The sequence below is a fragment of the Nelusetta ayraudi genome, unplaced genomic scaffold (assembly GCF_046127955.1).
Source record: "Nelusetta ayraudi isolate G7.1 ecotype Tasmania unplaced genomic scaffold, CSIRO-AGI_Nayr_v1 ptg000220l, whole genome shotgun sequence".
Lineage (NCBI taxonomy): Eukaryota > Metazoa > Chordata > Actinopteri > Tetraodontiformes > Monacanthidae > Nelusetta > Nelusetta ayraudi.
Genome location: NW_027466269.1, coordinates 288224 through 304734, shown reverse-complemented (window position 1 = coordinate 304734; position 16511 = coordinate 288224). Strand labels below are relative to the sequence as shown.

Genomic DNA, 16511 nt, shown 5'->3' with positions numbered 1-16511 from the left:
CCCCTTCTCACCTCCTCCTCCATCCCTTCCTCCTTCCCCTTCGCCTCCTCCTCTTCTTCCTCCTCTTCCTCCCTCACTCCCCCTCCTCCTACTCCTCCTCTTCCTCCTATTCCTCAGCCTCCTCCTCCTCCTCCTCGCCGTCGGCACACTGTCGTCCGAGTCGCGCTCCCGGCCTTGATGATACATTTACTTTCCATAAATCAATTTGTGAAACTCAGCAATTACCCAGAAGGAATCTATAAGTCAGAGAGGTCCCGGAGACGCTCGATAATCAGCTCTGTCACTTCCTGTCAGCGGCTTTGCAGGAGCGGTGATGGACTTCACTGCTAGAGCTGATACGGGTCAATAAGAGGCAAAGTGAGCCGAACCACAAACAGAAGAGGGAGAAGAAAAAAAACAAACAAACAAGCCAATGAGCTGAAAGTCCACAAAATAAACTTTTCCAGTGTTTTCCAACAAGAATATGATGGTGAAATACCCTGAAATAATAAAAGCTGCAAACCATCCCCTGGTGATGTCACAGGGGGCTCAAATACATCTAAACTAAAACCCAGTGTTTTTGTAGGAGGCGATAAACAAAGGGCTAAATAAGCCATAGCGCTATGGAGCAATATGGGAGACGCTCCGCCAGAGTTCAGGATGAAAAACTAAAGATGGAATATAAAAGAGAACAAATGACCTTTATTGCGACCTTTAAAGAATCTTGGTTTGAGAGAAATCGTCAAGAAATGTCAAATTTCACGCTTTCCTTCTTCTGCTGCTCCACTTTTTACAAAGTCTGAGAAATCAGCCCCTTCTGATGTCACAAAGAGCACTAGTTAGTGGCCACTCCCCCAGCAGGTCCTGGCTCCGCCCTCCGAGACCACCTCGGTTTCTCTTACATCTTCCAAAGATGCAGAAGTTTCATCGAAGCACCAGTTTCAGCAGGAGGCTGTGACCACAGGGCGAAACCTGCCAGGACCTTTAGAACTCAATAGTCCATCAGGACGCTGCAGAATTTCTAGAATTTCATCGGCTGGCTTTTACTTCTTTTTTTTTTCTTCTTTTCTTTCCTCTTGCGGCAAATAAAGAAAGAAACGCTTGCACACCTTCTGTCTTACACCGCCAAGGAAAATAACTTCCATCAACAGCAGTCAATCAAACTACAAACCTGGCAACCTGGTGCCAATTAAACTTCCAAGTCTTTTTTTTTAATTTTTTTTTTTATAAGTTTCTTTTTTTTGGAGAGCGAGACGTCCCCGTCGCAGCTGTCACAGCGCCGACCTGAGATGTGATTATCATACTTTGGGATTGTTTTTTCCGTTTTCCGTCTCGTCGGCGCGAGAAGCTGTTTTTGTTGCGCTTGCTGCTGCTGCTGCTGCTGCTGCTGCTGCTGCTGCTGCTGCCGCTGCTTGGCGGCCGTTCATTAAAAAAACACCTTGGAATAAAAACACCTTGGAATAAAAACACCCTGGAATAATGCAAATCCTGGAGTGGGGGGCGGGGGGCCCGGGGGGGTGGGTGATGGTGGTGAGAGGCGGGGCAGTTTGGGGGGGGCTCACAACTAAGAGGAACGAAGGACCTCCTTCCCCGTTGTTGTTGTTATTCTGAGAATAAATAAAATAACAAAAAGCGAATGCATACAAAGGCCGTGGATTAATTAACGGCCTCCTCCAGACTTATTAGCGCAGGGAAACGACACTGGCAGAAAAACACTTGCAGCCGTGAGTGAGTGAGCAACACGAGCGGCTCCAGTGCCTGAAAGACCCTCCAGACCAAATAATAATGATAATAATGATAATAATAATAATAATAATAATAATAATAATAATCATGATAATAATCATAATAATAATCATAATGATAATAATCATAATCATAATAATAATCATAATAATAATAATAATAATCATGATAATAATCATAATAATAATGATAATAATAATAATCATATTAATCATAATAATAATAATAATCATATTAATCATAATAATAATAATCATAATAATAATAATAATAATAATAATAATAATAATAACGACAAAGAAAAACATTTTTTTAAATCTAATTAAATATGGGTGATACTCCTTGCGCTTGTCCCGCTGCTGCTCTCAGGGATGATTTAATTTTTTCGCAAGTTCACCTTTGTTTCACGGCCACCTGCCCCCCTCGACCTACCCAGCACCCCCCCCGCACCCCTCCGCACCCCCACCCCTCCTCCCGGGAGACAGAACCAGGCTCAGAACCAGGCTCTAATAAACAGCGGCGCGAGCGAACGCACGACATGATCAATGACGGAGCGGCCGGTCGCCTTTAATTAGAGGGTCTCCGAGTGGAGTGAGGGGGGTGGGGGAGGGGCGGGGGAGGTGGAGAAGGGGAGACGGGTGGGGGGGGGGGTCACCGTGTTTACACCGTGCGTTTGTTTTCTGCAGTCACTCGTCGAGGTGGAGGAACGACTCGGTGACACAGCCAGTTTTCTGCTGTCCCGCCTCTCCTCCTCTCCTCCTCTCCTCCTCCTCCTCCTCCTCCTCCCCCCTCCCCTCTCCCCTCCCACTCTCCCTCCCTCCCACTCAGGCGCTGAAGAGGCTGTCGCACCGCTTTGCCTTTTGTTGTTGGGAGTCTGGAGAGGAGAGGTAGCACAACGTGTCCCAGTTAAAGCACTGCCCCATCTGCCCGCCATAATTAGACAATTATGCTGCAAGAATCCGTCGTTAATTCCTTTGTGGTGGCCAATTTTCGCATTCCACACACACACACACACACACACACACACACACACACACACACAGGTTTTACTTCTCGCCGTCCTCTAGGAGTATTGACACTGTGACAAACTGCAGCAGGGAAAATATCCTCCTGCCATCCTGACTAGTCGGTGCCGTGTGGCTGAGAGGCTGATTGGCTGCGGCAGCTGCTGCTGCTGATGCTGCTGATGCTGCTCGGCAGGTCGCAGTCGTGCACATTAGTCTGAAGACCAGGATGGGAAGTGGTTCAATGAGTTTGCGGTCAACACCTGAACACTGAGCACCTTGAAAAGTCCAACATCTTCTGCAAACCACAATTTACATAATCTCTGTCTCTTGCCTGCCGGCCAAAGTCTGTCCCACACACAGTCATGGAAATCACTGTCGCCTCTCACAGATCACTGACCACACCCACAGCCAAGTGCTGGCTCCGCCCTCTGAGTCCGCTGCAAAACAGGTGGACGCTCCCACAAAGCTTCTGCTTCAGCAGGAGGAACGTCTACTTGTAATTATCGATGACAGTTTCGCAGCCGGTGAAAAACAAAAATCCTCCTTCCGTTGACCGTTGACAACTTGCGGAAATGTTTCAGCAAAGTCACGTGACGACACGGCTGCTCCGAGATGAGCCGCCGTGTCCAAGATCAACATCTTCTCAGTTTAAGTGTAAAAGTGCGTTCAAGTGGACGCTGGATAAGTCTAAATGTGCAGTCAGCATGCTAGCTGCATATTTTAAGACATCAATATGTTGGGTTTGTTTACATTGACATGACAGAGCGACGCCTCCGCCGTCTCCACTGTGTTTGCAGTTGGCTGCTGAAAGAGCAGCAGAAGAAGAAATCCAAGAAATAAGACGCCGTCTCTTTTAGTGAGTGTGAAAAAAAGAAAAACGTTCAGGATTTAGGGCAAGAAAAGCCGTGCTGATATCTGTGCACCAAGTCGTCCAGCTGCTTCCTGTTTGCATCTCCACTTATTTCATTTCATTTTTTTTCAAATGTCGTTGCCTGGAATGCAAAATCAAACCAGCTACGACTAATTTTAGCCCCCAAATACACGTTGCACAACTCAGGCCCAGTGCAGGTGGATGTACTGCAACGACCCTCCCCACCACCCCCACCACCACCACCACCACCCCTCACCCACTCCGGTCCCCCACTCCCGTCCCCCCGTCCCACCGACAGTAACCCGTATCCCGTTTCACTGCTTCCAATGCGAGTTAACTGTCGACCTTCTATTTTGGAAGCAGCAATGAGCGTAACTGCAGGTTCGTACTGAACAAAAACCTCCTAATTACCTTCGTCTGGCTGCCTGGAGTCACAGCTCGTCTGTCTGTCTGTCTGTCTGTCTGTCTGTCTGTCTGTCTGTCTGTCTGTCTGCCTGCGACTGAAGAGCACAACGTGGAAACGTGAACATATGCGTCGCTGTCGCGCTGACAATTCTTGACTCGTCTTGCAAGTGCGCTGATATCTGCGAATGCAACTGCGATCTGATTAGAGCGGCAATCTAATCAGCCGTGAATTCATCCACGAAGGCGGCGGCGAGGCGGAGGAGGAAGAGGAGGAGGAGGAGGAGGAGGAGCAGGAGGGAGAGGAGGAGGAATCGCGGCGGAGAATTCAGTGTAATTATCAAAAATCTCACGGCGGCACATTAAAATTCTAATTACGACGTATTATCTTAATTGCGAAGGAGATGCAAATCCAAAACACGGTTAGCGCCGGCTTGCCGAACATCAGGAGGGGAGGGGCTGTGCGTCGTGGCGGGAACATTCAGCCAATCAGCCCGACTTGTTAAGACACTGAGAGGCTGTCATTTTGTAATGCTTCCCCACTCAGAGCGGCAATAATCCTGGATGAGAGAGCGAGCGGCGGCGGCACAGTCATGCAACAATGACAGACAACAAACATCTAATTGCCGCACATTCTTTCCTTTCGCATTGTGTCAAACAAAGCCGGCGGCGGCTCGCCCCAGAAAGGAAGAAAAAATAAAGGCAGGAACCTCCAACGCATTAAAAAAAACAAAACAGCTTCATCTTAAAGTCAGTAACAAGGCAAATTATTGTTGTTTTCTAAACCAATAAAGGGTCGTCACACTTTAACTTATCTGAAACACAAGGGGCGAAATGGTTTGTGTACTTTGGCGGCCAGATGACCCTTCATTTGAAATGAGAAAAACTATTTTGGGAAAGGAGTCGTTTCACAATTTCCTTTCAGAATAATGATCCAATGTTTTTGTTTCAAGAATCCAATAACAAACCAAAGAAAAATAGAAATTTGATGATCTGATTTGATTCACCGCGTGCCTGAATGGTAACTGTTTCTAAATTTGCTGAACTTTTTGTCATTGTCACCTGCAAACGGAACAAACGTCCTTTCAAAACACGGGACTGAGTCAACCTGTAACTTCCTCCATCGCCTGGCCATCATGTCCTCCTTTCTTCTCCACAGCAAGGAATAAAATGTGAGTACACTTGTGTGGGGGGTTTCAGCCAGCGCTGTTTGAACAGAGTGGGATGCTGCACAGCAACAAATGGAAAAGATGTTTAGTTGGATGCGAAAAATGTGCTTTCAAAGGGAATTGCTTCACAAAGATGACAGCAACACAGCAGCATCTCAAACTAAACTACGGAGGTTCCAACATCTTCACGACTCCAGACTCCAACAGCCAATCAGAGCTCCTGACTCACAGCGGCATTGCGATGGGTCACAACAACAAACAGCTATAAAAAAAAATAAAAACAAATCGTGCAAGACAAATCTATGAAACTGCTTGTCATTCATTTTCTTATTTTCTTGCTCCCTGATTTCTGAATGAGAAACAGTTTGTTTCTTAATTTGGGCTTTCCACATTTTCGGAAAACAAAAATCCTTTAAGGCCGCCAAGCGCACGGACACAAAACCAAACAAACACTCAGTGTTGGTCGTTCCCGCGGCGGTGGGTGTGTGTGTGTGTGTGTGTGTGGGGCGGGGGGAACCGTGTCTAACGCGCAACGAATGCAGCGAGCGCAACAGAAAACAAGTTCTCTCAAGAAAGTGCACAATTCCCACGGCGCGCGACACCAAATTGCTCGCCATAAATTGTGTGTGACAGGTGCAACAGTGTAACTCAGCCGGGTGACGGCGGGCACGAGGGCCGGCGCTGGCTGAGGGGACGAGGAGACGGGGATTTACGAGCCGGCGGGGGGAGGAGAGAGGAAGGGGAGGTGGGTGGGGGAGGTTAACGGGCATCCATAATGGAAAAATCACGCAAGTGTTTGTCGGGAAACAAGTCGCTACTGCTGTTGCTGCTGCCGCTGCTGCGCGTGAATCGGCCGCCCACCAGCGTGGCGGCGCTGCGACTCCTCCACGCTCCCTCGCAGCGGGACGCTGAGCAGCGTGTGGCAACAGCTCCCAGCGCAGCGGAAATTCTCTGGAAATATTATGAATCCCGACAGAAAATAATAATAATAATAATAATAATAATAATAATAATAATAACGAACGGGTGGAACGTTTCTCAGCAAGAGAGATACAAGAGGGGTTGTTTTTTTTATCCATCAATGGGATCCCTGGGGGGGCGCCGGTGAGCCGCAGAGCTGTGAGTGGAGTTACTCTTTTCTCAATTTGTCATCCCATCAAAAAAAAACGAACAAGCAAAAAAAAAAAAAAAAGTACACACATAAGCTGCCTTTCCATTACAGTTTTTGTTTTTTTTGCAAAATAAAAGCAATATTTCAGAAATTTCGACAAAGTACAATTGCAATTTGCAGGTGTTTCCACTGAATGGTGTGAACGGCATAAGCGGAAATTCTCGTAAAATCTCAAATCACGCGTGCTTTTTTTTGTTTACGTTTGTTTGCTGTCAAGAATGATTGTTATATTTTTCTCTTTGATTTGTTTCCATAACCAGTTTTTAATTGCAATATTTAGGTTTTTGCGCAATTCTAGGGGTCATGGAAACACAGCTATACACACTTTGAGCAGCAGCAGCAGCAGCAGCGCAAACACACTTTCCCAGACAGAGAAATGAAGCCGTCCGCTCGCTCCATCCTCGGGTTCAACTCTCTGCCGGGCAGCTGACATCCCATCAGCCCTGGGAGAGAGGGAGAGAGAGAGAGAGGGAGAGAGAGAGAGAGAGAGAGAGAGAGAGAGAAGACAAGCTGCCGAGATCACTTTACGACTCTCAGGGGCTGCGATAACCTGATCTCCCACTGATCCCGGCCGCTGATCGCTCACTATTGGGTTAGCGACGTGTGAATGTGGGCGGGGCCTCGGCCAGGGCGCCGACGGCGGCGGGGTGTTTGACCGGATTAGTGCGCCAACGTGTCGGACCAAGGCTGAGAAGAAGAAGTGTTCTCCCCCCCCCCCGACCCCCCCAAGTCTGGAGGCGGAGCTAATGGGATTTAGTCCCCGACGGAGAGACGGCGCGACCAAAAAAACACCAAAAAACACAAAAAAAGAAATTCTCTTCATTCACCACGATAAAAAAATCGTGAAATGTTTTTACTGCGGTGGTGGCCCCCCCAGCCCCTCAACACCCCCCACCAACTCTTGTTTTGCAGCCAGCAAAAGTAAAAGCTTGGCACTTTTGCTGAAAAGGAGCCGTTTGTTGGGGCAAAAATGAAACTTGCTCGCTAAGCAGCGGCAGGACGGTGTTCACACATTAATCAAATGGACTGTATTCACTGAGAGAGGTAATTGCCAGGAGGCTTTGTGTAATGTATTCTCTCTCTCTCTCTCTCTCTCTCTCTCTCTCTCTCTCTCTCTCTCTCTCTCTCTCTCTCTCTCTCTCTCTCTCTCTCTCTCTCTCTCTCTCTCTCTCTCTCTCTCTCTCTCTCTCTCCCCATTGCCACGAGCTAAAACCTTGTCGCCGGGAGAAAGGGATAATAGACTAAGAGGATCACATGAAAATGTTTGCCGCGGCCACCTTCAGCTGGGAGCTTGACCCCGCGACCCCGGCCGCTAATGACACCGTTAATTGCCCGCTGATCTGAGGACGGAGCTCCGCCTCCTCCTCCTCCTTCACAGGAAGTGGGCCGAGGTCTGAGGGGCTGAGACGGGGTCGAAAATGACTTTGTGTCTGCGTGCAACCAGTAAGAGACTCACTATTTGAGCTTCCATGAGGGGAAATTCAATCAAGATATTTTGAATTTGGCGATTTAGCGCCAACGAGTGAGGCGACGTGAATCGTAGCGGCGTCACATGACGGCAAAACGTGGCAAGAGGAAGAGGAGGAAGTCAAGAAAAGAAGCAAAGGACGCTGGGAGGTTTTCAATTCAGTTTTAGTAAATACAAAAATCTTTTTGTTCCGGATCTTATTGCGCGACACCAAAGCTAAACGCTAACATTTTCACACTGACTACACTAACTACACACACTGGGACCGAGCAGTAATTAAATGTCAACATTATTTCTGAAATTAGCATAACGTGTTGACAGAGGAGGACAAATTCACCAAATTTCTGTCAGTGAAAGCTTTTGAAAGGGACGTGTGAAGAGTCTCGTTTTGCATGATGTTGCACAGCAACAACAGGGTGAAATAGAGACTCTCTGTCTTTTCGCATTCAGGATGCAAAATAACCAGGGTTGATGTTTCCTAAGCTGTGTTTTGTTCAAAGTAATGAATGTAAGAGGGTAATAAAGTATCTCTCATCATAACCAGTGAAGCTGAGGAGTGTGCACTACAAGATAGAGCTCTGAACACCAACACCTTGTGATGTCACAGAGGGCACTGAACACCTCCCCCAGGTCAGTGGCCACATCCCGCCTTGTTTTTTCTTTTTCTCCCTCCTTCAACAACCTTTTTGCAGGAGGCTGTAAACAAAGGGCTAAACAGGCTGTTTTCTGAAAGCCCAAAGATTTTCGGGGGGTTAATAATCAGGCAGAGGCGCAAATAAAAAACATCTGACAATGGGGACAATATGGCCCCTTCACCTAAACATGCGATTGGCAGCCGAAGTGGGATGTTTACAGGCTAAAACGGGAAACTAAAGTGGGCGATATTTTTCAAAAAGCAGACCTGAACGCCTCGCACTCAGGAGACCTGAGTAGCGACAGCGGCGGCGGCGGCGGCAGCGGCAGCGGCAGCGGCGTTTGGAGTTTGAGGCCATAAAAGCCGGCGGGAGAGAACTGGGAATAATCTGGCCGACGTTAATGATGCAATTTATATGTGAGGGAGCCGAGTTTGGCTGCTTCTCTCCGCCAGAGCGAGCGCACGGCCCAGCGAGCTCCCAGCATCCCCTGCTGCAGCGAGGGGGCGGAGTGGGAGGAGCACGTCAGCCGCCGCCTGGGAGGGCGGAGAGCACCAGCAGAGCCGCGATAAGAGCCATTACTGCTAGTGTCTGTCTGTCTGTCTGTCTGTAGGTCTGTCTGTAGGTCTGTCTGTAGGCCTGTCTGACTGTCTATAGGTCTGTCTGTAGGCCTGTCTGACTGTAGGTCTGTCTGTAGGTCTGTCTGACTGTCTATAGGTCTGTCTGTAGGCCTGTCTGTCTGTAGGTCTGTCTGTAGGTCTGTCTGTCTGTAGGTCTGACTGACTGTCTGTAGGTCTGTCTGTAGGCCTGTCTGTCTGTAGGTCTGTCTGTAGGTCTGTCTGTCTGTAGGTCTGTCTGTCTGTAGGTCTGACTGACTGTCTATAGGTCTGTCTGTAGGCCTGTCTGTCTGTAGGTCTGTCTGTCTGTCTGTCTGTCTGTCTGTAGGTCTGACTGACTGTCTGTAGGTCTGTCTGTAGGCCTGTCTGCCTGTAGGTCTGCAGGTCTGTCTGTCTGTCTGTCTGTAGGTCTGTCTATAGGTCTGTCTGTCTGTAGGTCTGTCTGTCTGTCTGTCTGTAGGTCTGACTGACTGTCTGTAGGTCTGTCTCTCCGTCTGGCGGTCGATCTGCCTATCTGACTGACTAACTGTCCGTCTGTGTGTCTGTCTGATTCAGTCTGACTGACTGTCTGTAGTCCTGTGTGTCTGTCTGTCTATACGTCATCCTGCTTCGTTCCTCCCTTCTCCCTGTGGTGCGTCATCATCACTTCAAATCTTTCACTCACCAACAACATTTCCCAACCTGTCATCGATACACTCAGCTGACTTTAAAAGAAAACACACACACACACATTTTTTTCCCCAGAATTTGTAGAAGAATGTTTCAAAACAGCAGTGACTTAGCGAGACGGCTGCCAGGGTTTATTTCCAACAAACTTGATAGCTGAACAGTTGAACAATTGAGCTGGAGTGCCGCAACGCAATATCCTCCACACACACACACACACACACACACACACACACACACACACACACACACACACACACACACACACACACACACACACACACACAAAGCCTCATTTGGCGTCTCATTTATTACTTGGCGCGGCAGTGCTGCTCCTTAAACTTATGAACTCGGGGAGAAATGAACAGTAATTGCAGGCTGTTCTTTTATTTTATTTTATTTAAAAAAAAACAAAAAAAAAAAACTTTTTAACCAAAATATTTAAAGCTGTTTTTCCTCAGTTGCTATGCAACACTTCAACCGCAGCGCTGGGAGAATGTGCCAAAAAAATACTAGCAGCGCCGTGGACGGACATTCAGCGAGGAAACATGAGAGTCCATCAGTCGATCAGTCCGCGGGAACACTTCTGCAGCAACTGAACACAAAACAAAAATTAAAAATGAAATTAAAAAAACAAAACAATGCACCGACTCGACCCCGACGACAGCCAATGATCCTGGCCAATCACTGTAATGAACCAGCCTTTCAGGAAGAGTCTCAGTCCTCTGCTGCCTCGTTCCTCACTTCCTGTGCCAGAGCAGCAAACACACAAGCTGCTGCGGCTGCTGCTGCGGCTGCGGCTGCTGCTGCGGCGGCTGCTGCTGCTGCTGCTGCTGCTGCTGCTGCTGCGTGGCAGCCAAGCTCATTGCAAGACATCCTCCATCTGTAATCTGACATTAAAGGTGCTTCCAGACATGCAAAGTGCTCTCTGCTTCTCAAGTCCCTTCAGATTTCATTCGGCGGTAGAGACACGAGTTGGGAGGAGGGAGACCGGAGAAACTGTACAGCTGCCAAATTAAACAAATACAATAAATAGATGAAAAAAAAAGAGAATACAAATTAGAAAAAGCTGACGCCGATGAGCTCGTCATTTGCCAGATCATCCAACCCATGTGTGTGTGTGTGTGTGTGTGTGTGTGTGTGTGTGTGTGTGTGTGTGTGTGTGTGTGTGTGTGTGTGTGTGCATGGCTGCAGAAAGAACAGAGATCACAGCACCTCATGGCGGCGACATGGAGCCAAGCATGAGCTCATCGCTCATCAAAGTTCCTGCACTTGTGCCGAGCAAAACAATGGCTTTTTTGCTCGGCACACACACACACACACACACACACACACACACACACACACACACACACACACACACACACACACACACACACACACAGACACTCCACCACCCTTGGAACCCTCCTACCAACTCTCAGGCACTTGCACACCTGGAATGTCTAGAATGAGCCCAGACGTGGGGGGTGGGCGGTTGGGGGGGGTTGGAGAAGGTCGGAAAAAAGGAAAAATCCATTTGGCTCCATGCGTCTCTGACGAGAAGCTCAACAGACTGTGACCCTGCAGAGGAAACAGAGGGGGGGGGAGGCCCCTCGAGGCTGCAGTGCAACCAGGCAGTTAGCGGGTGCTAACGGCGCAGCTAACCTGCCCTGAGATAAACAACAAGCACTCGCTCTCACAGCAGGTGGACGCTGCCGAGTTCCAGAGTTCTCTCCCAACTTTGTTCGTTAAGCCGACGGCTCCTTCCTTCCGAGAGCAGAGCGCCGCCGCGCTTGTTTTGGAAATAATTAAAGGTGCTGGGTGGTTGGGTGAGGGGCATGAGGGAGGGGGGGGGTCTCCGACAGGGCGCTCCACCTCAGAGTGTGAGGGCACATTTTAGTATTAAGACGCTTCCTCCTCCGAGTTCAGTCTCTCTCTCTCTCTCTCTCTCTCTCTCTCTCTCTCTCTCTCTCTCTCTCTCTCTCTCTCTCTCTCTAAGTGGAACCAGACATAGGCATTTCTTCATTTGGCCTGTTCAACGCTGCTCTTTATTTATTTAACATGAAAAAAAAGGAAAAGAAAGAAGCTGTTAAAAATCCAAACATTACCTCACGGAATATTTTGGACCTGAGGTTGAAGTTCAGCACCTTCGAGCAGCAATCCAAGCGGCTTCTAACTAGACCTGCACAAAAAACTGCTCAGAACCTCAGCTTATTTCTTCACCCAAAGTCAAGTAGTGCTGTGGGATTTTTTTTCTTACTAATTTAAAAAATAAAGAAAGAAAGAAAATACACAACTCGGAGCAGCGAGCGCCGCTGCCGCCGCTGCTGCCGCCGCTGCTGCCTCATGTGTTTCCAATTAGAAGCAGAGCACGGCGGTGCAGGCGTGGGGCCCATCCAGCCCTGGTCCGTGATTGACCCAGTCTGAGGAAATGTTAAACAGGCATCATAACCGTCGCGGCACAGACGGCACATTTTTCAAAAGCCTCCAACTTTCTAAACAATAATTAAAGCCTCAGAGTGAATTGATGACATGGGCTGCAAAACACGGCGGCAAGAAAAGACCTAAATACCAGGAGAGAGAGAAAGAGCTTGATTATAACGTTCTGAGACTGCATGTTGTGTGTGTGTGTGTGTGTGTGTGTGTGTGTGTGTGTGTGTGTGTGTGTGTGTGTGTGTTTGCAAGAATGCTTAAATATAAGGTTGAAGTCACCGCTGGTGGAACAAAGTGTTCAGAGAAATAAAAAAGATCCGTCGTTTACACTCTGCGGCCCCAGGACGCCGTTGGGCCGCTTTCATGTTCCATCCAGAGCAGGGGTGGGCAAACTTTTTGACTGGTGGGGCCACAATGACAGGGGGGGGCGGAGCAGCAGCAGATGGATGGAGTGTTTTGGTGAGCCACCTCATAGGAGGAAAAAATGTATCATGGGATATGTAGAAAACATGTTGCTTAAATGTCAATTGAAAATGAACAAAGGCAAAGTTACAAGAAAATGTGTCTTTGAAGCAGCAGAGTGTTTAGCTCTTTATTTAAAACTCTTAAAACACTGTAAAAAAAAAATTATAAAAAAAACCCACTTATTTCATGACTTACTATTAATTTAATTTCTTCAAGTTCGGTGGGCCAATTAAAAAGCTTAGTGGGGTGCATATGGCCCCCGGGCCGTAGTTTGCCCATGCCCGGTCTGAACCAATCGGCTGCGCTCCTTCACCAGCCCCGCCCATTCCCTCACCTGCCACTGTCGCCACCAGCGGCCGAAATCCTGCGACGCCCGTCAACTTAACCTGCCTCCATGTAATTTTCTTGAAAGAGCGCAGAGAGATTTTTTTTTTTTTCATAAAAAGAAAAGGAAGAAAAAAAAAACATTGATTGTTTGTAGTTTCCCGCTGCTGCATCTCAGAGCTGCAGCTCTTTGATATGTGAGGCTGGATAGATGTGAGCAAGGTTGCTGCTTCTCTTGTGCTTTGTCTTTTTTCTTTGGAACATCCAGCAGACGAGCCTTCACACCTGATGGCCCTGCGGGGGACACTGCGATTGTTAGAGTCCCGGGCAAAGGCAACGCAAGGCAGCCGACAAGCAGCTTCTATATCATCCTTCTTCTTTAGGCCAGAAGCAGGAGAGGAGGAGCAGCTCGCAACTTCTCACTGAAAACCCGATGACGACTTTAAAAAAAAAAAGAAAAAGAAAAGAGAGACACTGGGGGAAAAAAATCACAGGCTTGTTCGAACGTGTTGATGTGTCTATCACAGGAGTGTGTGTGTGTGTATGTGTTTTCAGTCGCAGGTAAGTGCTGACAGCAGCCGTCGTGTATGGAAAGTGGAAATAACAGCATCCAGGTGCTAAAGATAGCACCCAGCGGCGGCGGCCAATCAAGCAGCAGCAGCAGCAGCAGCAGCAGCAGCACGGTTTGCAAGTCTAGACCCTGGAAAAACACATCCCCCTTCGAGTTATACATGTTATACATGTACATCAATGTCATATATACATCAGTCTGAACCATTAATCGGCGTTATTAAGCAGTAAAATATGTCAGCGTGACTGTAACTCATGCTGACATCTTACAGCAGCAGCAGCCTCAAACACCAGCTGCTTTTATAACTCCGCCCCTTCAGGACCCAGTGCTGACTTTGACTTTTATATTTGTATTCACGCATCGTCAACCCCTTGTTGTTGCCACACACAATCACAAACACACGCACAAACACACATGCACGCAGCAACCATCACACAGCAGCAGCGACAAACAACAAATAACAAATAATTAAAAACAAATCAAAAAATCAAAAAGAAAAAAAAAAAAAAAATGAAAAATGAACAAAAATAATTTGCGTGCGTGTGTGTTTGTGTTGGTATGTGGCTGTGATGATGATCCAAGTTTCCCTTCTGGAAATTAAATAAAGTGTTGAGATTCCGAATTGTGATTACAAACTGTGATTCCGAAGTGCCGCAGACGGTGGCGCTCTAGCGGAGCCTTGCGGGCCCGCCGGGTCAATTCTCATTTGACTAAATCCAATTTACCATCGACTCGCGCATCTCGGCCCAAAGTCGAAGGTTCCAGGCTCTCCTCGATAGCGCCGCCGGGATCCCGACTTGGATGAGGCGCCGCTGTTCAACCTATTACAGCCTCCAGTGAAGCAGCAGCGGCGGCGGCGGCGGCGGACGTCGGGAGGGAAGTACGAGTTCCTCCAGTCCTACCGCCCCCCCGACCCCACCATCCCCCCTCACACCTCCCCCGCCACTCGCTGCCGCTCCTGTGCAAACCTGCCCGCTCATCCAGCATCTCATTCCAGCTGCAGGCCCCTTTCATGCGGCCGCACATCATCCGCACATCCACCTTTCTTTTTTTTCTTTTTTCCTTTTTGAAGTCTCGCACATTGCGAGAGGGCAACAATGTGATCATCTGGCCGCCCGGTTATGCATCACACATTTTACATAAAAAAAGACAAGCGTCACCTGACAGCGAAACGCTGGAGGTAAGAGAGGAAAAAAAGAGAGGCGGCGTCGGAAGGTTCATCCTGACAGGAAGAGTTCTGGCTCTGGAAAGAAACTTGAGGGAATGGGCTCCACATCTGGCCTCAGACAACAGCAAACATCCAAATAAGTACAGCAGGCCAACGCTGAGTGCTGCTGCGCCGCCAAGAAAAATCATTAACCTGAATAAACGTCTTTGAATGGAGACAAAAAGGCCAACGAGAGACATAAATCTCATCCCCTTTCTTATTTTTCACCTCCAGTGATTTTACCCCTTCAAATTAAAAAGCAAAGAGCTTCAACTCTGCTCCTACAGGTGGGAAACACCTCCCAGGAAGCAGCAGCAAGTCGTCCGCAGCAGAAGCAACACGTCTCGGGGAGCGTCTGGTGTCACGACAGGCGACAGTCGAGCATCGATCGGTGCTCCAGTTTGCTATAAACATCAGACGTCAGTGTGCAGCTGAAGATTGACCGACATTTTCAGATTTTCCTTTGCCGTCTTTCCACAATTTTTGTTAACCCAGACAGAAAAAAACACCCATCTATCGATCGATCTAATCGATTAGCCCTCTGTTTGCAGCCCCTGGCAAAAAAAAAAAAAGTTAATCTTAGCATTATTCTTTTTAGCATAGTAGCCTGTTCACCACGCCACTGTGACATCGCAATAGGCTTATTTTCAGACGTGTATGTGTGTGTGCGCGTGCGCGCGATGACGCTCAACCTGAAGGTCTTTCCTAATAACCAGTGAACTCAGAGGTCCTTTAATCTTCACATTTCACCCTCAGTCAGTCAGCAAGGACACAAAACAAACTAAACTTGTGCTTGCAGGGGGGGGGCTTTTTCAGACAAGATGATTTTTTTTTTTGAAATTGCTGCTCAGGATATTAAAACTGCAAAAAAAAGGAAAGAAAACAGGAGGGAAGTTTCTTCTTCTTCTTCTTCTTCTCCTCCTCCTTCTCCTTCTTCCCACAGAAGATGGGGAGTGGAGTTGGCAGCTGATGTCTGCGAGCGGCCGACGCTCCCAGTTTGAAGCTTCTGATCTTGATAATTAAGGAGTGTTTGCGCGGAGGTGTCGGCTCCGAGTGTCTCTTTAATGGATGCTTACAATCTGAGCAGCACCAAGATGGCGCTCGCCTCAGGGCCTGCCTGCTTTATTTAAAAAATCTTTTTTTTCTTCTTTCTCCTTCTTCCCTTCCTCCCCTCGGCTCAACACAGACGCCGCACAGCAGCACACAAGCAAGTGCACAATACAAACACTGCACACCCTGTGCTAGGAAAAAAAAATAGTCTGGAAACAGAAACAAACAGGCAGGAAAAAGAGACGTTGGCAAACATCAGCAGCTGCTCGTCGAGGAGCAGTTTCTTTCTGTTGTCGTTGTTTTTCTGCAGCACGATTTGTCTTTGTGCACGGCGACCAGAGCTTTATCACGTCGCGTTCACAGACAGCAACGCCGCCGGTTGTTTTCCAACCGCCGTCAAAGTCCACGATTCTAACAATCAGCGGCGGCGAAGATCAGCCTTTGTGTGACGGAACCAGTTGCGACACGCTAATTACATCGACTTGTAATGTTCCCTCTAATTGAAGTTTGTTGTGTCTGAGGGATCCGGGCCAGTGGGGCAACAATCCAAATATTAAGAAGCATCGACGTGCACAAATGAAAAAAAAAATAAAATCACTTTCGGGATGGCGGGTGGCTGACTCACCTGGGCAATTTTCACAGAGTTCTGGGTGGAGCCACCGGCGTGGTACTCCACCTTGTTCCTCTTGACGATTTCTTCAAACCTACGGAGGGGAAGAAGAAAAGAGCAGGAGGTGAGACAAAAAAACTG

The 16511-nt window shown here is 48.1% G+C and overlaps 1 protein-coding gene across 3 annotated transcripts in view; it reads right to left on the bottom strand.

Annotated features, from left to right (window-relative positions):
* Positions 1 to 16511, bottom strand: part of adkb (adenosine kinase b) — a 123759-nt gene that overhangs the window by 86250 nt on the left and 20998 nt on the right. For all 3 annotated transcript variants that reach the window (XM_076016235.1, XM_076016233.1, XM_076016234.1), the window contains exon 4: positions 16386 to 16464. In XM_076016235.1, coding sequence (XP_075872350.1) covers positions 16386 to 16464 — 79 coding nt within the window. The remainder of the gene's footprint in view (positions 1 to 16385; positions 16465 to 16511) is intronic.